The sequence below is a fragment of the Schistocerca americana genome, chromosome X (assembly GCF_021461395.2).
Source record: "Schistocerca americana isolate TAMUIC-IGC-003095 chromosome X, iqSchAmer2.1, whole genome shotgun sequence".
NCBI classification, from domain to species: Eukaryota; Metazoa; Arthropoda; class Insecta; order Orthoptera; family Acrididae; genus Schistocerca; species Schistocerca americana.
The window spans coordinates 343,644,428-343,668,215 of NC_060130.1; the positions used below are offsets into that span (position 1 = coordinate 343,644,428).

The 23,788-nt window shown below is 36.5% G+C and overlaps 1 protein-coding gene across 1 annotated transcript in view; it reads right to left on the bottom strand.

Moving 5' to 3' along the window:
- Window positions 1-23,788, bottom strand: part of LOC124555796 (WASH complex subunit 4) — a 187,502-nt gene that overhangs the window by 22,319 nt on the left and 141,395 nt on the right. The window contains exons 16-18 of the mRNA XM_047129858.1: window positions 14,325-14,542; window positions 8,826-9,006; window positions 2,040-2,233 (exon numbers count right to left, since the gene is read on the bottom strand). Of these exons, the coding sequence (XP_046985814.1) occupies window positions 2,040-2,233; window positions 8,826-9,006; window positions 14,325-14,542 (593 nt within the window). The remainder of the gene's footprint in view (window positions 1-2,039; window positions 2,234-8,825; window positions 9,007-14,324; window positions 14,543-23,788) is intronic.

Genomic DNA, 23,788 nt, shown 5'->3' on the forward strand with positions numbered 1-23,788 from the left:
TGGAGCGCATCAAAATCCGTGATTTACAGTATGGAGGGTCCCCTTGTACCCTAAATTAAAATTTCGAAACAAGTTGTTCTGAGCAATGGAACTAAAGTGAATAACGCTTCAAGTACAGAAACATCGTCCATTATTATGCAAATAAAAATAAGTAGCTTACTAATATCTGTTCGATCAGTACTCTCATCCACATACAAAGAATAATACCAACAATGTGCAATTAAATTGCTTAGTTTCTTTTTTATGGGATGTCCCATACAAAGAATTTGACTTTTTACCATGTATTTGTATTGTATTGTATTGTATTGAACTGGGGACCTGGAAATGATGGAGAGACTTTGTCCCCGCCATAGCCCTCAGTGATTCACAACTCCACAACAGGCTACAGCAGTCCACTCACCCCACCGAACCCAGGGTTATTGTGCGGTTTGTCCCCCAGTGGGCATGACACTGCAGTGTACAGGAAAGTGCTGTTGTTGAGTGGCTGCAGGGTGATACAGGATAACGTTGGTGGGATTTCTATTTGGTGTGATGAATGACAGCTTGCTCTAAATGTACAAAAACTTAAGTTAACACAGACGAGTAAGGGGGGGGGGGGAGAGGAGGGGGGGGGGGGGGGGGGGGAATCCTGTAATATTCTAATAAAGTGCTCATAGTGTGCTGATTCCCACAGTTATGTCAATTAAGTGTCTAGGCATAACATCGTAAAGTGACATGAAATGGAACAAGTGCAGACAGTTTATGGTAAGGAAGTTGAATGGTAGACTTCCGTTTCTTGGGAGAATTTAGGAAAGTGAACCTCTTCTACACAGGAGATATGACCCATTCTTGAATACTGCTAAAGTGTTGGTGATCACCCACTTGGATTAAAGGAAGACATTGATGCAAGTCACAGGTGTGTTGCTAGTTGCCGGTACGTCTGATCAACACACGGGTATTACAGAGGTGCTTCATGAACTCAAATGGGAATCCCTGAAGGGAAGAGGACATTTTTTTCACAAAACACTATTGAGAAAATTTAGAGAAATGGCATTTTTGGCTGACTTTGAAATGATTCTTCTGCTGCCAACAAACATTTTGCATAAGGACCATGAAGACACGATAGAGAAATCGCAGCTTGTACGGAGATATACAGACAGTCATGGAATAGAAAATGGAAGAACTAGTAGTACTGCTCCAACAAGCATCATATGATGGCATGTGGAGTATGTAAGCAGATGCAGATATAGTGTACATTAAAGTATTTATTAACAGCAGCTGAGGTAGTGTTTTAGATACACCTTACAGTATTAAGAGCTGTGGCAGTACAATGCAGAGCACAGATAAAACACTGCATTACACTACACTTTACATACACTATCACAGACACCCGCACTAATCAGATACAGTTGAAGGTGTAAAACATTATGCAAAGGAAACCTGCTCCAGTGTCTGAGGAAACAAAAATATTTCCAATTAGTTTTCCCCTTGAAGTGGGGGAGGGGTATTCCAGAAGGAAAAAGGATTCTTTTACAAAGCAGTTTAGTTCACTACTTAACTTTTCACTCTCAAATCTCTAACTTTTGGTACCCCCTCTCTTTTTAGTGCCTTGACTAATGCAATGAAGAGTAGTCTTCCTTTTTACTGTTTTACATACAACTCACATTTTGTTGTTCTTTATCTGTATTCTAAATATCCTGTTATCTATCTATGATTAACGTAACATAGTTTGTTTCTTGCGGAATGTAGACAATATTAAGTTGTAAGTAGCAGAGAACTAGTTACAGGAAACAGAAAATCTACATCAAATAATTTGGATACTTGCCAGATAATGTTCTGGAGTGGGATCCAAAGTATGCAAAATGTGTGTATGGAAGGGGAAAGGGAGAACATTCAGAGGAAGAACTGAGGTATGGAAAGTGAAAGAGTAGTATCACATATTTTGAATGGTTCACTGAAATTGACGAATTCTGCATACAACCTACTTTGACATAACTGCACAATCCAAATTTTTAGTACAGCATACAAGAACCAAAAGATGAATTACAAATGAGACTAACCTGCTTGTATGCATCAAGTCGTTTTGCTGTCAATGTCATAGTCTGCTGCAACTTTTCATCATCTTTGGAAACCACTGAATTCTCACCTGTAAGTGCTGCTTTGTCTTTACTATATTTATCTCTTACAGACTGAAACCAATGTAAAGAATCAAACTCCGCATGCTGATCCAGGAGTTTTAAAATGTATGCTATTCCTGTAATAAAAAGACAAAACAATATCAATTTTAGGAAGAAATTATTTCCAAATAGGCAAAAAAATTAAGAAGAAAAGCAAAATTATGGTTTCTGGCCACATGTATGCAGATAGCCAAATAGATGAAAGACTATTGGTACCATCAATTAATGTACTGGTCCTGTTAACAAACCTGACGTTAGCAAGACATTTTACAAAAAAATAAAATCTGAATGTTTGTTGCTTCATCTTTACTTTTTTCTCCACAAAACTAGCTAGAACACTGTTACAGATAACAGCTAATAATATCAATACTGTATTTAACTTTCTGTTCCAGTATAAAATGTAGGCCACAACACAGTCAAATAATATTTCACAGTAAACACCATTACTATATTTTTATATTAACTCATATGATGAACATTTATGAAAACACTCTAGGGAAAATTGTGTTAACTTCCACAGAAGTGTGTCATTTAGCAACCAGAAGTCTATCTCCAAACACAGGACACTGCATCCAGCAGTGAAGTAGTGTGAAACAGATAAAAAAAATAAATCATAGATGGACTCAAATAATCTCACAGATCCTTATACAACAATGACATGATATGAAACTGACTATACAATGATTTGCATACACAACTGTCTTAGGAAGCCATCTTAATAATAATAATAATAATAATAATAATAATAATAATAATATTTATTCAACATCGAATAATCAAATACAATCCCTAGAACTAATACAGTTTCAGGACATCATACAGATTATTCTTCTGAATATGTCAGTTTATAAATTACAAACTAAAGATTTGTTTGTATTAATAGATTTTACATTTTGATGGATTTTACGTCTGGTAGTATACAATCACGATATTACAAATATTTTTTTTATCAACATTATATTAGTTGTAGGTTACTTAAAACTATGAGCTTGACATACTTATGAAAGACTTTTCATACAGATATAATACTCGTCTAGGGAATAAAAAGGGTTCTCAATTAGAATTCTTTTTAGCTGATCTTTTAATTTGATAGCAGGAAGGGTTGTGAGACTTTTTGGTAGGGCATTGGCTAGCTTCAGCCCAGCATGAAGTGCATTTTTTTCATATAAAGCTGTTCTGTGGCTATTTACATGGTATCTGAACTTTTGCCTTGTATCATACTGGTGCAGGTCACAGTTGAAATTTGGATTAATTGTTTTCACAAGCAATATAACTTTCAGTATGTACACACCTATAATGGTACACCTAATTTTGGGAACAGGTTCCGACATGATTCTCGAGGTTTGGCACCACAAATAATTCTGATAACTTTTTCCTGTAGTATTAATAATGTACTTAGGTTGGCTTAAGTTGTTGCCCCCATATTTCTACAGCATAGTTTAAGTTTGATGAGAATAGGGCATGATAAGCAGTTTTTAGTACACCCATGTCCTTACAATATTTGCTAATCATATTTATAGCAAACACATTCTTCGACAGCTTACATGCTAAGGAATCAATATGCATGTCCCATTTGAGGCTGTCCTGGATTGTAATTCCCAAGAACTTTGTCCATTTTTCCTTTTTTACAATGGGATTTCCTATGGATAATTTCATGTCAAATTCTATTTGTTTCCTTGTCTTAAATTCCATCATTGCAGTCTTTGAGGCACTTACATTTAGATGGCTTTCATTAAAATACTTGACTATTTCATTGGTTACACTGTTGCACTGTACCTCCAGACTCTCATAGTCTTTGTGTTTACACACTATTGATGTGTCATCTGCATACAATATTTTTGTACAGTTAGGAGAACAATACTGTATATCATTGACATAAATCAAGAAAAGAAGGGGTCCCAAGACAGAACCTTGAGGCACTCCATATTTGATGTCTGTAATTTTAGATTTGTAAGACCCACTGTTTGTTTTAAGCAAGACAAATTGTTTTCTATTGCTCATATATGATTTTATTAGCTCATAGCCAGTTCCACTGATACCCAGGTTCCACAGCTTGTCAAGTAATATGGTGATGTTGACACAATCAAAAGCTTTTTCTAGATCAAGGAACACTCCAGTTACATACTCCTTGTTCTTTATGGCTGTTTTTATTTTGTCTATTAATTGTGCTGCTGCTACTGATGTTGACTTGTTTTTCATAAAGCCATTCTGATTTTCAAATATTAAATTGTGTTGACTCAGGAATGTCATTAGTCAAGTATAAATAACTTTCTCAACTACCTTAGAAAATTCAGGTAAGATTGAGATGGGGCGGTAGTTTTTTTTTCCAACAGCGTAGTATAAGACATCAGAAACTGCCATGGATTCATTACATTACAGTATAGCCTCACATGTATGATTACTATCACATAATCCATGGTCAGCATTTTGTTGTTCATGCTAGGGAATATGATATCTTTTATGGGTAAATTTCACTTATTGAAAGTAGTGTATGCAATGGCTGGTGTACTTAGGTTGGGCTGTCTTAATTTCTTTACTTCAATACACGAAACTGTGTCATGTGGAATTTGCAATATTTATGATATCACAAACATATCATCTAGATGAGAAAACATTATGCTTATATTTCTGACAATCAAAGCAACAAGATGAATAATCATAAGGATATCAAAAGTGCTGTGTTACTACATAAAAAAACAAATTATGTGAAGTAGTCACAAAGAATTTCGTTCAAACATGGAATCTTAATTGCTATTTCACTGAAGTTATAGTAGTGGAGTAGCAGTAGCAGTATCAACAACAACAACAACAACAACAACAACAACAACTACTACTACTACTACTACTACTACTATCATCATCATCTTTCCTTTCTCAGACCTTAGGTCTGGTTAAAAATGGAAAGTGACGCGGACCTTGATCAAGCGTGACTTCCTTTTAACTGTACAGTATATGTTATATTGCATTTAGGAACTTTCGGGTAATTGAACATGTATCAATAATTACGGATTTCTGTAGTTGTATATATAAGTTTGGATGTAGCTGTATTGCATTGATGTACTGGTGGATATTGTGTGGTATGACTTCTGTAGTTGATAGTATAATTGGTATAATGTCAACTTTATCCTAATGCCACATGTCCTTTACTTCCTCAGCCAGTTGCATGTATTTTTCAACTTTTTCTCCTGTTTTCTTCAGTATATTTGTTGTATTGGGTATGAATATTTCGATTAGTTGTGTTAATTTCTTCTTTTTATTGGTGAGTATGACGTCAGGTTTTGTTATGTGGTGGTGTTTTATCTGTTATAATGGTTCTGTTCCAGTATAATTTGTATTCATCATTCTCCAGTACATTTTGTGGTGCATACTTGTATGTGGGAACGTGTTGTTTTATAAGTTTATGTTGTAAGGCAAGCTGTTGATGTATTATTTTTGCTACATTGTCATGTCTTCTGGGGTATTCTGTATTTGCTAGTATTGTACATCCGTTTGTGATGTGATCTACTGTTTCTATTTGTTGTTTGCAAAGTCTGCATTTATCTGTTGTGGTATTGGGATCTTTAATAATATGCTTGCTGTAATATCTGGTGTTTATTGTTTGATCCTGTATTGCAATCATGAATCCTTCCGTCTCACTGTATATATTGCCTTTTCTTAGCCATGTGTTGGATGCGTCTTGATCGATGTGTGGCTGTGTTAGATGATACGGGTGCTTGCCATGTAGAGTTTTCTTTTTCCAGTTTACTTTCTTCGTATCTGTTGATGTTATGTGATCTAAAGGGTTGTAGAAGTGGTTATGAAATTGCAGTGGTGTAGCCGATGTATTTATATGAGTGATTGCTTTGTGTATTTTGCTAGTTTCTGCTCGTTCTAGAAAGAATTTTCTTAAATTGTCTACCTGTCCATAATGTAGGTTTTTTATGTCGATAAATCCCCTTCCTCCTTCCTTTCTGCTTAATGTAAATCTTTCATTTGCTGAATGTATGTGATGTATTCTATATTTGTGGCATTGTGATCGTGTAAGTGTATTGAGTGCTTCTAGGTCTGTGTTACTCCATTTCACTACTCCAAATGAATACCGTATTTACTCGAATCTAAGCCGCACTTTTTTTCCGGTTTTTGTAATCCAAAAAACCGCCTGCGGCTTAGATTCGAGTGCAAAGTAAGCGGAAGTTCTGAAAAATGTTGGTAGGTGCTGCCACAACTAACTTCTGCCATCGAATATATGTAGCACTACAACAGGTATGTCTTGCAGGCACAAAGATAAATACTGGTGCCAAAACCTCTTCGTCAGTAAATAAATTTAAAAAAAAAGGTGGAAAACGAGCTTTTTTCTCCGCTCCGATTTTCGACCACTGCACTTTCATACATTATCCAACGAAGTAAATAGAAATTTCGTATTGTTCATCTTCTAGCAGCATTTCAATGTACTATGAAAATCCGACTGGCAAGACTGTTTGGAGTGTTTGTCAATATGGGAAACTTTACGTCCTGAATTTTTTCCTACCAGTGAGAAGAGATGGTTGCTACTAGGAACTTTCATGAATTGTGAATCACATACAGTATTCTCTTCACCATACGAATATAAACATTTTGCCATGTATTCTTTCGTGTTTGCTGCTGTCTCATTTAAATCCTGTCTGCCTAATAAACTACGAAACTAGAGCGAGAGCACAGCAAACGCGGAAGAATACACAAATCATGTCATGTTTATATTCGTATCATTCTTATGCCTAATAGTGATACAGTCAGAAATGAAGCACGGCAATTGACTAGATTTTTAAATCTAAGATGACTCTAATTTCTGTGCAGAATATAATGTACTAAAGAGGTGTCTGCAAAGATTTTAAACGGAGAAAAATGTTTGCTAAACTCTCGTTCAGAACATCTTCCATCATATGCAGTCTATTATTTGGTTCTTGTTGATCATTATCAAACAAAGCAGCAGTGTAAGCAACCGTGCACAAGAGCAAGCCATTATCAGAATGCGACAAACAATGCATGACACAGTACAGTAATGCATTTTCAGCTTAGAGTGACGTAAACACATAACGGCACTTATCAGATCAAAGAAAAATAAGCAATCAATTCAAACCAGACGAAGCACGTGAAAAAGGAAGGGTACCCGTATAAATACGGACGGAGCGCCTGACGCATAGTAATGGCTTCCTGGTAAAGCTTAACTGCTAAGCTTACGACTCGAACCAGACTACTGTAGCTGTATCGTCATTCGTTCGACCTGAATTGTGTCTCGTATCATAATGGACCAACTTAGTTTCGATTTGGAGGTGCGGCCTAAAACTTTTATCTCCCCTTGAATTTCGAGTCTCAAATTTCAGGTGCGGCTTAGAATCGGGAAAATTTTTTTCCTTGATTTCGAGTCTCATTTTTCAAGTGGGGCTTAGATTCGAGTGCGGCTTAGATTCGAATAAATACGGTAGGTCAATATTGGTATAGCATAAGTTTTTATAGCTTTTGTCTTGTTTCTTGCTGTCAATTCTGTTTTCAGTATTTTTGTTAGTCTTTGTCTATATTTTTCTTTTAGTTCTTCTTTAATATTTGTATTATCTATTCCTATTTTTTGTCTGTATCCTAGATATTTATAGGCATCTGTTTTTTCCATCGCTTCTATGCAGTTGCTGTGGTTATCCAATATGTAATCTTCTTGTTTAGTGTGTTTTCCCTTGACAATGCTATTTTTCTTACATTTGTCTGTTCCAAAAGCCATATTTATATTGTTGCTGAATACTTCTGTTATCTTTAGTAATTGGTTGAGTTGTTGATTCGTTGCTGCCAGTAGTTTTAGATCATCCATGTACAGCAAATGTGTGATTTTCTGTGGGTATGTTCCAGTAATATTGTATCCATAATTTGTATTATTTAGCATGTTGGATAGTGGATTCAGAGCAAGGCAGAACCAGAAAGGACTTAATGAGTCTCCTTGGTATATTCCACACTTATTATTATTATTATTATTATTTAGTAATTGCACCAAAAAGTCTGGCAATGTAAATTCTCAATTTTATTCTTGACCTCTGGCTGAACATATACAATCATTATGGAGCCAATTAGCTACTTGTCCCAATTGTTTGGATGCTGAATAAACTACTTTGGCAGAAACACTTTTTGTTTTCATATCTCAAATATTTTCCCATGCACTTGGGTTGTCTTCGCTGTATGCTCATTGATGCATTAATATTAAGTTTTGTTCAAGCATGCTGAAGTCTTGAACAAAATTTCAGACCTGAAAATACACAAGCTGCCAACATAGATGATGCAGTAGCTGTGGAACATGTTTGAGCATAAAAACAGAAACCTAAATAATTTTATCTTGCAATGGTAGATATCTTCCAGGACCACTTTTGGGTATATTTTTTCACATCTATTGCTTCAGAATTAGCATTCTACAACCCAGTACATCACTCCCTCACAAATTAGCCAGCTTGATTTTATTGAAATAGCAAACTCACTATGATTAATTCCATAACTGTACGATGAATCTGAAATGCTTCCAACAAGTTCTTAGAAATTGTAGTACAGTGTATTTGTCAAATGTCTGCATCATTACAGAGTTCAGAAAACAATATTTTAACCTCACAGTAATTACAGAGAATGAAAGGAAACAAAATGTAGTAATTACTATAAGCTTCAGGATTTAAAATGACATACCCATGGCAAAACCATCGTCAGTGAAGGCTGCTCCAACTTTGTTCTTCTTACTCATCTTCTCTTTAGATGTTATGGAATGTTCAATAAAGTTGATGGTTAGTGGTGGAACTATGGCAAAAAAATTCCTCAGGTGAATGTTTTTTGGATCCCGAAAAGTAGGTGCAAACACATCTACCAGAAGCTGAAAAAAAAAATTACAGAAATAAGAATATATACTTTATATAAAAATAAATGTAATGGAATGTGGGTAAATAGAAAACCACCCTATAAAACACACACACACTGGGTGATACAAGATTTTGAATTTTTCATCAAACATTAAAAAAGATATCAAGCTGAGTTGTCTCCTTTATTCCTAAATAATTCTTACTTCTCAACCGGAACTTTCCATACGTTTCAAGGTATCACTAATTTACTGTGTTATTGGTGTGTTATTTAACCACTATTTTGAGTCTTGCCATGCTCAAAAGATCCAGAGGCACTTGCGAACACATATCACACATTCAGACCAGTGATAAATGCTTGTTATGTATTATCTCATGATTTTTTTGAGGTTGTTCTGCTACTCTGGTACTCACTAATCTACATTAGTTTTATTGCCAAAAATATGCTGCACTCAGTTTGACTCCAGTACAGATATAGTTAATTTCTGAATGATGGTACACTGTCATACTGGCTGTTGTTTGTTACATTATGCTATCCTTTTGTTTTGGAATCACCATTGCCACACAGTTTTGACTGTGTAGCCATTTTCAAGTGAGTATAGTACACTACAGTAGAGCTCATTGTTATCATTCAGAAAACCTGTTTTGGCTATGGAACCCACTGCAACTAAAATACAGTTAATTCCCACAACAATCCAAATAGTTCTTTGACAGAGTCAAATCTATTTTACATTGTAGTTAAACTCTTTGCATACATCGTTATGAATTTTGTTCTCTCTTCAAACTAATGCATATTAATATACTACAGAATTTTGTGACTGCTGAAATACTTTGGTATTAGCACAACTGATTTCATCATTCAATGATATATGATTTGTCAGCTTAATTCAAGGAAAATCATCATTCATACATACAGAGAATAAACACACATCTTTGGTGAGGAGAGGACGGGGGGAGGGGGAGGGGGGTCAGTGGAGATTTTATTGAAGGAACCATCCTGACATTTGCCTGAAGCAATTTAGAAACACTGCAAAAACTTAAATGAGGGTGGCCTGACAGAACATGAACCACCATCCTGGAGAACCTGACGGGTGATGGGTAGAAGCAAGGGACAGTGTTACCACATGATGCAACAGTCAACAGTGTCTTTCTGCAGTGTGTGTCTGTTGCACATGCTTCGAGATGTGCATAGAACATTCAGCATCACTTTTTTGTGTTTTTAGGTATGGTACAAGTGTTTAGCCACTGTAGCGTACATTGGGGGTGGCATAAGGAAATCACAAATATTGCGTTAACAAGTGACTGACAGTTTTTGAAGCATACAAATTTTCCTGGACCAGGTCAGAAGCAGAAACACTTGCCAAACATGGCCCTTACCCCAACATTGCAATTTCCTAGGACCAGCAATGGCTAGTGTGTGTGGTGTGGTACAAAGACAGAGCACATATCTGCCATTAGAATGTATACCAGGTCTCTCTCTGCACAGAAAACATCAAGTGACCACCTTATTACTTGCACACCACTATCACAAATGCACTAAGCCATTCATTTACAGCCATGTACAATTTACTTGTGTTTATACTGACTGTGAACAAGTTAGCTCAATAACGTGCAAAATAATCTTACACTGACCATTTTATCTATCAACACTTTTCACTGAAATGAAATGACTTTGAAGATCAATAGGCAATGCTACATCATATATTTAATAGTTTTATATGTGGCAATTTAGAATCACTACTCAGCCTATTTGGTAATCAGTTGGATGATGTATTCTCTTCCTGTGATGGAAACGTAAATCAGCAATTTGATTCTACACCAGAGGTGCATTTCAATGAAGTCAAAGAGGTAACACACATCAACTCTTTCTGAACGAACATTTGTAACTATAAGCAGTACCTGCAGCTTCATACATTTTGTAGTAAGAGATTCACGAATATTTATTTTGTGCTACAGCTTATACACTACTGGCCATTAAAATTGCTAGACCACGAAGATGACGTGCTACAGATGCGAAGTTTAACCGACAGGAAGAAGATGCTGTGATATGCAAATGATTAGCTTTTCAGAGCATTCACATAAGGTTGGCCCCGGTGGTGACACCTACAACGTGCTGACATGAGGAAAGTTTCCAACCGATTTCTCATACACAAACAGCAGTTGACCGGCGTTGCCTGGTGAAACATTGTTGTGATGCCTCGTGTAACGAGGAGAAATGCGTACCATCATGTTTCCAACTTTGATAAAGGTCGGATTGTAGCCTATCGCGATTGCGGTTTATCGTATCGCGACATTGCTGCTCGCGTTGGTCGAGATCCAATGACTGTTAGCAGAATATGGAATCGGTGGGTTCAGGAGGGTAATACGGAATGCCATGCTGGATCCCAACAGCCTCTTATCACTAGCAGTCGAGATGACCGGAATCTTACCCGCATGGCTGTAATGGATCGTGCAGCCACGTCTTGATCCCTGAGTCAACAGATGGGGACGTTTGCAAGACAACAACCATCTGCACCAACAGTTCAACAACATTTGCTGCAACGTGGAATATCAGCTCGGAGAGCATGGCTGCCGTTACCCTTGACGCTGCATCACAGACAGGAGCGCCTGCGATGGTGTACTCAACGAAGAACCTGGGTGCACAAATGGCACAACATCATTTTTGCGGATGAATCCAGGTTCTGTTTACAGCATCATGATGGTCACATCTGTGTTTGGTGACATCGCGGTGAACGCACATTGGAAGCATGTATTCGTCATCACCATACTGGCGTATCACCCGGCATGATGGTATCGGGTGTCATTGGTTACATGTGTCTGTCACCTCTTGTTTGCACTGACGGCACTTTGAACAGTGGACATTACATTTTATATGTGTTACGACCCGTGGCTCTACCCTTCATTCGATTCCTGGGAAACTCTACATTTCAGCAGGATAATGCATGGCCGCATGTTGAAGGTCATGTACAGGCCTTTCTGGATTCAGAAAATGTTCCACTGCTGCCCTGGCCAGCACATTCTCCAGATCTCTCACCAATTGAAAATGTCTGGTCAATGGTGGCCGAGCAACAGGCTCGTCACAATACGCCAGTCACTACTCTTAATGAGCTGTGGTACTGTGTTGAAGGTGCATGGGCAGCTGTACCTGTGCCATCCAAGCTCTGTTTGACTCAATGCCCAGGCGTATCAAGACCGTTATTACGGCCAGAGGTGGTTGTTCTGCGTACTGATTTCTCATGATCTATGCACCCAAATTGCGTGAAAATGTAGTCACATGTCAGTTCTAGTATAATATATTTGTCCAACGAACACCCGTTTATCATCTGCATTTCTTCTTGGTGTAGCAATTTTAATGGCCAGTAGTGTACTTGTGTGATATCTGCTATGTCCACTGCTGTAATTTGATTTTTTTAAACAGCATTTTTCATTCTTGTGAATGTACTACTTTTCAGTGTGGATGTATGTAGCATGACATCCTGTGAAGTGCTGCTGTACTTTGTCCATTTTCTGCCAACATATACAACCTAACATGAGAAAACATGGAACTGTCAATTATGGTAACAGGAAATAACAATAAAAATATGGTAACAAGCTATATTATAGATACATGAAGAGCAAGAAAAGGTACAGATGGTTATGCAAGTGTGAAGATAACATGAAGCTTAAAACAACTGCAAGACATTTAGTCTCATCTTTATCTGCAATAATGAGGGAAGCTGAAGAAATGAATTAAAATTTGTGTGACGGCTGGGACACGAATCCAGGTCTTCTTGCAGAAATGCTGACCATTACACCACCGCATAAATGTTGAACATAGCGCTGCAGTGGTGTTTCATTTCTTCAGCTTCCATAATTATCATATATTATTAAAGCAACAAGTGAAAAGGATAAACTTCAAATTCAGTGATGCTTCTACACTGCACACCTGCTTTAATTCACTTTCAGCTGATTACCAAACAAGTGACTAAGGACTACACCAAACATACACAAATGAACAATTTTAATAAACATTGGCCAAACAGGCCAGAGCTTTACTATATGATACAAAGAACATACATCAGGTACCGCATGAGCAAAATCAGTCTTCGGCCATCACATAACTTTTAATAACCATGCCAAAGGGACGGTACAACAGAATTTGCAAGTCCTTCACTACGCTAATAAAGGCTTATTATTAAATATTTTGGAGGAGATCGAGATATATGCCCATTATAGAAATGAACCATCACTGCTTCTCAATGAACAGTTGGATTTTCGTGAAAAACATTTTTATGATCTCTTTGACAAAATTCTATGAATACGTATGTACTCTTTTGTTCAGAACATCATAGGACCCAGTTGTATCCATCGCAGGAATGTACCTTATCACGCGATCTTAAACTTCCAATTAGAAATATTATGAAATATGACTCCATTTTTAATAAATCAGTTTTATGACATTTTAAAAAGTGTATGTAACATTATAGCACTCTGCAGCTGATCATTTCATTATTACACATATCACCAGTGACAAATAAATTTAATATAAGACAGACAGATTGAATCAAGCATAGATGTATACTTGCAGTCGAGTCACAACTCACATATCGATATGATGCCGCAATGCCAAAGTCCTTCACAACATCGTTGACTGTGAAACCATTGTGGTAGTACCACCTTAGACCATAGATAGAGGGCACACTGAGTATACATCATCTGTACAGTTATTTTAAAGCTTTTAATTTATGTTTTATACAATATTTTAGTTGTTCCATGGTTGTAAAGAAATATTTTATACATAACTATTTTTATGTTATTATTCTACCTTTTTTTAACGATTATGTGAACCCGTTTTACACTGATTGGTTGACATGAGGTAGGGGGAGAAGAGGTAGGCGGAGCATCTTCGTATTTAAGCGTATGCCCGTCACTGGCTGGCACCAGTTGACATCGCAGCAGCTGAGAAGAGTGCTCCACCTACCATCTTCGAAGGATGCCATGGGTATAACAAGTCTTATAGTATTTTATCCTTATAAGTATTTTGTCATATTTCACTGTCAATCTACTATGGTTTCTATTACTTTCTAAATTAAATTACAGGTCTGATGGTCATGTCATATGACCGAAACCAGTCACCTATGTTCTTGCTTGTAGCATACGTGGAGCGATCAAAACTGAATTTTAAAAAGAAAAATACACAAATGGTTGCATGACTGACCAACAATTTCAGCAATCTTAACATACAGCAGTATAACAAAGACAGGCAAAAAATTTCAGATATTTAAAATTACTTTATCTTCAAATTTAGTTACATTATATCAGAATAATTTGTCACTTGAGAAGATCAAGTTCTAACCTTGAAGTATTCTGTTCCTTCAGCAAAGTTTCTTGTTAAATTACTAATAACTTGATCAAGTCTCTTAGCAGCTTCACAGCACTCACGAGACAAACCTTCTTCTTCACAGAGATCTTCAAAGTTCACAACATCATCCAGATCAGGTATAAAGCTTGTAGCATTTGAGCAGCAATGAAGTCCACCCGATCTTATCATCTGCACATAACCCATAGCATTTCCTGGAGAGCAAATAGATTTTTAAATATCCAATGTAATTAAAAAATGTCTCTCTACACAAATACAGGAGAGATATACGCATGAAATCTCTCTCTCTCTCTCTCTCTCTCTCTCTCTCTCTCTCTCTCTCTCTCTCACACACACACACACACACACACACACAGTGCCTGAGAAGCATTCCATGCATAATTAATTCCACTTTCCACCAGGATCACTTCAACTCAAACTATATGTTTTCCTCAGGGTTTTCCAGTCATTGCCAATCTTTCCATATTATTTCTGCTTTTCTTTTGCTTCCAACATTTTATTTAAATCGCTGCTTACACTGTATACAAACATATGTAAAGAACTGAGTCCTTTCACTACTGTGAACATTAACATATGAAACTACTTGTAACCATAAACTGTGAACTATTTCTTGTGACAGTTTATTTTCCTTTTTTAAAATTTCCAAGTATATTCAGTATTTCCCTTAACATGTTGTTACAGCCCTCTGTATAAAACATGCTGGGTAGCATACATGTTTTGTTTCTTATAAACACTACAAACATTTATTTACATGAAGAGAATATCCCTTTGAAGAGCCTCTAGGCTCAAAATGGGAAGGTTTGCCATTCTGCTCCATTTAATACTTGTTCAATACTTGCACTACTATCTTGGATACTGAAAAAGTAACAACAAATGCACATTTCTTCACTAAAGTAATTGTGGAAAAAGAAACTGATAACAAGTGAAAAAAACTAACATATGCGAGATGTCCTGTAACAGGGTCAGTGTAAAAGCGGCTCATGCAGAAACAAAGAGCCACACATTTTATATACAGATCTCACAAGGTATCAAGATTACAGAAGAATTATACAAAATATTGCATTTTAGAAAGCAGCTCACAGTACCTAGCAAAGAGAATTGTGCAAATGAAGATGTGATTATTATTAACTCTATGATTATCATATGCCTTTATCCTCCACATTCGGAATATGGCTAGTCATGACTTGATTATATGTGCTTGATGAGCCAGAGGGCACAGGACTCTTCTTGCTGAGACATTTACAGACACAAGTAGATTGTGGGAAGATCTGTTATTTTTTGTTATCAGATCAGAAGTAGTGTAGAAGAGGAGACAGTGGGGCTGGGATCAGCTAGTGTTTACTTTAGTGTTCACACACTTATGTTCTCAAATGCTCAACACAGTGAAGCTTACTGACAATGGCTGCATAATGGTTAAGCTTATGGACTCATATTTGAGAGAAACGAAATTCAAAAACCAATATGAGCAATCAAATTTAGACTTTTCTACTTCTCAAAATACCTTTTCAAATTTGTATTTGTGCAATATCTCCAATGATATCACTAAGACAACATTAAACCTGTACCTTCCTTTCCTTATGTACTTCAAAGTTAGTGTTCTAATTTCCAGCAATCATCTGCTGACTAAGCAGCTTGTCCTAGATTGTCACTTCCACTTTCATCCTCTATTGAACACTACATTCAATGTGCCATTGGCTCTGTGACCAAATAAAGCACTCGTGAACCATCAAGAAGCAAACCTGGCTTTTTACATATCACAGTTATGTCAACACAGTCAGCTAGCCTGTTACAAATAGGGATGGAGGACTTCACTTGGTCTACAGCTTCATCTTGGTGGTAGAAGATAGCCTTTTCCATAGTTGCATAGTCACCTCAGCTGCTGACTAACCACTTAGAGAGGAAAAGCTGGAGAAATACCAACACCATCAACATGTTTTTCACCAAGTAAAAAAATAATTATGTATCTGCAAGACACTAATTTTGCTATTCTTGGTTTTCTTGTCAAAGGATGCTTGGACATTTGGACATAGTACATACAGGCTGTCCCAGTAGGTAGGGTCAATATTCAGGGATATGACAGGAATAATAATTTGAAGCAAAAAAGCTCACGTAAACACTGGCTCTAAAATGTATACCTCAAGAGCTACAAGCACTACAATATTGTGAAACTAACCTCTTCTTCTGCAAGCTCTTTTCTTTCTACATTTTGTGAAGGGTGTCCTATAGAGGGGGGAAAAAAGTGTAATAAACATGCTCTAAAATGCTTACTGTCAGGACAACGTGCACATGTTCAGTGGAAGAGGTGTTTCACAGTAGCAAAGATAAACAACTGCTCACAGCATTTGCATTTTTGAGCCCACATTTATTTGACATTTTTGCTTCAAATGATCATTTCTGTCATATACCTGAATACTGACCATTCCTTCTGAGACACCCTGTGTACAGAAAACACACACACACACACACACACACACACACACACACACACACACACACACAGATCCATACTTATATACCTCAAAAGGGACACAAAATATGATGCAACTACTATTATTATAATGAAAACGAAGGAGCTTATTCTACAAGTGATCAAACCTAAACCGCAGAGTCATATGAAACCTCCCATAAAAGTGGTCAAAAAACATACATCATAGAAATAGTCACACATTTTACAATGAGTGGAATTTGAAATAACATCTGATTATCCTACTGCCTACATTGATTTTCAATCTTGATTTATAATGTTTTTAGAACAACTGCTGCTATTCTTGTAAAGAGGTCCTGGGTGATGCACGTAATAATAAATTTAAAGCTGGAATCTACGTGGTTAATGGAGGCAGGTTGTAAATATACTTCTTTCTTTCTTTCATTTTTTTTTTGCAAAAGTTGTAAGTAAAATTTAGGATGTAACTCCATTTTTTATGTATTTTCATTTTTTCTTGTTGAACACATATGCATAACTAAATGAATGTTATCAATCTTCCCGTGATATAAAGGACTCGAAAGCAGTCACATGTAAGCATGCACAGTATGTTAAAACATTATTGATTACATAACTTTACACTTATTGTAAATTAGTGGAATGAAGATGGTAAAAAAAAGAAAAAAAATAATCAAGACAGAGCTAACTATGTGACAGTGATGGTTTTGGCTACATCTTTTCAACAATACATTTTCAATACTGTCTTTAATTCAGCCTTCTCCTCTCAATGCTGTCAAGATTCATGAAGAACGACATGTAGTTTGGATTTTACATTAAACTGTTGGTCCCCTTTCCCTGGTAGGTTAGGAAAACGCAAGTTTTCTAAGTGCCGATAATTAAAAGACTTGAACCAGGCTGATGAGTCACACGCAGTAATAATAATAATAATAATAATAATAATAATAATAACAACAATAACAACAATAATAAATCCCGTGGAAGCCCGGGAAAAGAATAGCCTCCGGTATGTTCTGCCAGTCGTAAAAGGCGACGAAAAGAACAAACCACTAATAGGGCTAACCTCCCTTTTAGTATGATTAGTTGGTTCAGGACAGAACTAAAGAAGCCTCGGACAAGTGCCGTCATGGTCGGAGACGACGCTTGAACCCTATGCCCGCCCACAATGGTAACAACACTGCTAGCCAACTGGAAAATGATTCAAATCCAAATAGAGGTGTTTTGCAGGATATGCTTCCTGCAACCACCCTAGAAGGAAAACAAAGACAGAGGATGAGATGGTCAGATGAAGGTAATCGACACCTCATGTTCTGTTATTACCAAGCAACAAACCTAGGAACCAACACAACTGGATACAGATCACAAGTATACACAACATTTATTACCAGATACCCAGAATTAAAATTTTTAACAGAACGACGACTAGCTGATCAGATCCGTGTAATAATCAAAAATAACAGGATACCCCAGTCAGAATTAGAAAACATCAAACAACAAGTACAACAAATACTGGAACAAAATAATGTGCAATCAGAAGAAGAAGAAAATACAGTAATGGACTCAAACATCCCAGAGCAAACAAGCAAAGAACAACACGCATCAATTAAACAGTCAGAGGAAAACGAAATCTTAAGACAACCACCAGAACAAGCACAAATAGAACACGAAGTGACACACATGTTAGATATAGAAGAACAATTTCAGCTGACATATATAGAATACAAAGACACAAATACAGACATTAGATCATTCTTGCATAGACCGCCAAATAACCCACAAGTCGAAACAACAATAAAAACTATCAACACAATCATACACAACAAAATAAATGAAAACACAACTATGGAAGAGTTACAACTACTGGTTTATATAGGAGCACTCACTACACAAAATATACACACTAGGCAGAGATCAGAACCAACCAACACGCAGAAGAAACCCACAAAACCAGCATGGCAACACAGGCTACAGATCAGAATAGAAAAACTGAGAAAAGACATCGGACAGCTAACACAATTTATAAGAAATGAAATGTCAGAAAAAAAAAAAAAAAAAAAAAAAAAAAAACGAAAAAGGTTACGTAAAATCTCACAACAAGAAGTGATAGAGCAATTAGATGAAAAGAAGCAGAAATTGCAAGCATTGGCCAAACGACTTAGAAGATACAAAAAAAGTGAAAATAGAACGAAACAAAACCAAACATTCAACACAAACCAAAAGAAATTTTACCAGACAATAGATAGCACACACATTAAAATAGACAATCCACCAAACACAACATACATGGAACGCTTCTGGAGCAACATATGGTCAAACCCCGTACAACATAACAGGCATGCACGGTTGATACAAGCAGAAACAGATACGTACAAGATGATACCACAAATGCCTGAAGTGATAATTTTGCAACATGAAGTCACCCAAGCAATTAATTCTACTCACAATTGGAAAGCCCCTGGAAAAGATCAAATAGCAAATTTCTGGCTAAAGAAATTCACCTCAACACATTCACATCTAACTAAATTATTTAACAGTTACATTGCAGACCCATACACATTCCCTGATACACTTACACATGGAATAACTCATCTGAAACCTAAAGATCAGGCAGCCACAGCAAACCCAGCTAAATATCGCCCCATAACATGCCTACCAACAATATACAAAATATTAACTTCAGTCATTACACAGAAATTAGTGACACATACAACACAGAACAAAATTATAAATGAAGAACAAAAAGGCTGTTGCAAAGGAGCACGAGGATGTAAAGAGCAACTGATAATAGATGCAGAGGTGACATATCAAGCTAAAACTAAACAAAGGTCGCTACACTATGCATACATTGATTACCAAAAAGCTTTTGATAGTGTACCCCAACTCATGGTTACTACAAATATTGGAAATATACAAAGTAGATCCTAAATTGATACAGTTCCTAAACATAGTAATGAAAAATTGGAAAACCACACTTAATATCCAAACAAATTCAAATAATATCACATCACAGCCAATACAGATTAAGCGTGGAATATACCAAGGAGACTCATTAAGTCCTTTCCGGTTCTGCCTAGCTCTGAACCCACTATCCAACATGCTAAATAATACAAATTATGGATACAATATTACTGGAACATACCCACACAAAATCACACATCTGCTATACATGGATGACCTAAAACTACTGGCAGCAACAAATCAACAACTCAACCAATTACTAAAGATAACAGAAGTATTCAGCAATGATATAAATATGGCTTTTGGAACAGACAAATGTAAGAAAAATAGCATAGTCAAGGCAAAACACACTAAACAAGAAGATTACATATTGGATAATCACAGCGACTGCATAGAAGCGATGGAAAAAACAGATGCCTATAAATATCTAGGATACAGACAAAAAATAGGAATAGATAATACAAATATTAAAGAAGAACTAAAAGAAAAATATAGACAAAGACTAACAAAAATACTGAAAACAGAATTGACAGCAAGAAACAAGACAAAAGCTATAAATACTTATGCTATACCAATATTGACCAACTCATTTGGAGTAGTGATATAGAATACATCACATACATTCAGCAACTGAAAGATTCACATTAAGCAGAAAGGAAGGAGGAAAGGGATTTATCGACATAAGAAACCTACATTATGGACAGGTAGACAATTTAAGAAAATTCTTTCTAGAACGAGCAGAAACTAGCAAAATACACAAAGCAATCACTCATATAAATACATCAGCTACACCACTGCAATTTCATAACCACTTCTACAACCCTTTAGATCACATAACATCAACAGATACGAAGAAAGTAAACTGGAAAAAGAAAACTCTACATGGCAAGCACCCGTATCATCTAACACAGCCACACATCGATCAAGACGCATCCAACACATGACTAAGAAAAGGCAATATATACAGTGAGACGGAAGGATTCATGATTGCAATACAGGATCAAACAATAAACACCAGATATTACAGCAAGCATATTATTAAAGATCCCAATACCACAACAGATAAATGCAGACTTTGCAAACAACAAATAGAAACAGTAGATCACATCACAAACGGATGTACAATACTAGCAAATACAGAATTCCCCAGAAGACATGACAATGTAGCAAAAATAATACATCAACAGCGTGCCTTACAACATAAACTTATAAAACAACATGTTCCCACATACAAGTATGCACCACAAAATGTACTGGAGAATGATGAATACAAATTATACTGGAACAGAACCATTATAACAGATAAAACACCACCACATAACAAACGTGACATCATACTCACCAATAAAAAGTAGAAATCAACACAACTAATCGAAATATCCATACCCAATACAACAAACATACAGAAGAAAACAGGAGAAAAAATTGAAAAATACATCCATCTGGCTGAGGAAGTAAAGGACATGTGGCATCAGGATAAAGTTGACATTATACCAATTATACTATCAACTACAGGAGTCATACCACGCAATATCCACCAGTACATCAATGCAATACAGCTACATCCAAACTTATATATACAACTACAGAAATCTGTAATTATTGACACTTGTTCAATTACCCGAAAGTTCCTAAATGCAATGTAACATATACCGTACAGTTAAAAGGAAGTCACGCTTGATCAAGGTCTGCATCACCTTCCATTTTTAACCAGACATAACGTCTGAGACAAGAAAGAAACAACAACAACAACAACAACAATAATAATAATAATAATTATTATTTAGTACTGAACTATTGAAATTTCCTCTAGCTTGTCTTCTGCTTTAAAACACAAGGGGAACTATTACAGAAAATCACACAGAAATAAAAGAAACAAAGTAGAATTTGGAGCTTTGGTATCATGTTGAGAAATTCCTCAGACTGGGACACGTTGCACCAGGTATAAGCTGGAGATCCGAAAAAATGTTTGCTGATTTACTGAGCTACAACGGAAGCCAATAAAAAGTTGGAAGCTGGAGAATTTTTGTGTGTGTGTGTGTGCGTGTGTGTGTGTGTGTGTGTGTGTGTGTGGGGGGGGGGGGGGGGGGGGGGGAAGAAGTAAATACTATGACTGGGAATGCCAAACAATTGTGATCTCCACTGCATAACCAAAGATCTATGCTGTTCTGTTATTCACCAACTTACAGAATAAAACTATCAAAACCCAACCAAAGAAAATGCAACAGGTTATCTAGGGAAGGATGGAAAATACAAGAAAATGAAAACATACCCACAAATGTTCATATTAAACAATTAACACCATAAGCATAACAAAAGGAAAATTTATACTAGTAATAAAACTGTAAAACCATCACGTCTGTCTGAACACGCTATTCTCAAAACCAGGAGCTGAATTTTCAAGGTGTCTTCAAATGTAACTTGAGTACAGCTTGGGGAAATGTATAGGCCTTATTTTATCAAAATTCAAACACACAAAAAAAGACAGATTGCACAATTTAATATTTTCTCTAAAATAGTGTGCTCAGCTTAGTAGTTTGGATGTTAAATACTTACATCATAGTACTTTAAAGAAACAATAAATGTGGCACTGTTAGTAGTTTCGTAGTACACTAAAGAACCAACAGACAGCAAAAATGGCTCTGAGCACTATGGGACTTAACATCTGAGGTCATCAGTCCCCTAGAACTTAGAACTACTTAAACCTAACTAACCTAAGGACATCACAAACATCCATGCCTGAGGCAGGATTCGAACCTGTGACAGTAGCGGTCGCGCGGTTCCAGACTGAAGTGCCAAGAGCGCTCGGCCTCACCGGCCGGCCACAGACAGCACTGCTAGGTTTTTTTAACTCTGTGATAGATGTAGTTTTGGAAGTTTATATTAGATACTGAATTATGCACTGCAGTCTTATCCTTATGAATACAATACCACTGAATTTACTTGGCTGGGATATATGGATTTACTGAGTTTGCTTCATGTATTAAAAACTTAATGACATTGCTTTGCCTCTTCTGATATATCTTATTTATATTTTTGCTAGGAAAAACGAATTTATGAAGTTGGTTTTTTGATTCTGGTGCATACTAATTACATTTTGATTTAGTTTCGTTTATGAATAAAAATACCTGGAAAATGGTCAGGTCTTTCAGAATATACCAAAATGGCTAAAAGACAGGAGTATGCCTTCTCCAGAATCCAATTAAGATTGTAAACCGAGACTTGCTATGGCTCGATAACATGAAGTCTTAATTTGCTCATTGGAAAAGTGAGGCACACCATAACTCAGATTGAGAGAGTCATGCCTTATCTCACTCCTCACTACATATTATAAACAAGTTGTTCGACAATTGAAACTTAATGCTTCACGTGTGAAGTGGGATGGTTATATAGTACGTTACATATAGACTGGCGTCCAAAATTAAAACAACAGACGGAAATTTTGCAGGGTTATGTTTATTTTGCCACAAAACAGTATAAGCAGGTGATAGTAAAGTAGAAACAATGTAAAGAATACAGAATGTAATTAACTGCAACATGCATAAAGGTAGACAACAATGTTCTTCGTTTTTTTCAACTTAATGGATTTGCACACACATTCTGACAACTGGTTAATGTGCTCAGCATAGGGTGTCACCACCTCTGGCACCAATACAGGCCTCACAATGATGGGACATGCTGCAATTGGTGTCATCAATCTCATGTTGAGGCAATAACATCCATTCTTCCTGCAGAGCTGCTTGCAAGTCTTGGAGAGTGGCTGGTGGATGCTGACATGATGCAACCCATCTCCCTAATGCATCCCACACATGCTATATGGAATTCATACTGGGAGAACAAGCAGGCCGCTCCATGTGTGCAATATCTTCCATTTCCAAAAAAACATCAAACACTCGCACTCTATGAGGTCGAGCAGTATCTTCAATCAATAACAAGTCTGAGCCCACAGCACCTCACAACAACCTGCATGACATCCCAAGATTCCCTCATGGTACTTGACAGCAATTAAATCTTGCTTATTCACTCATACAATTTCATGAAG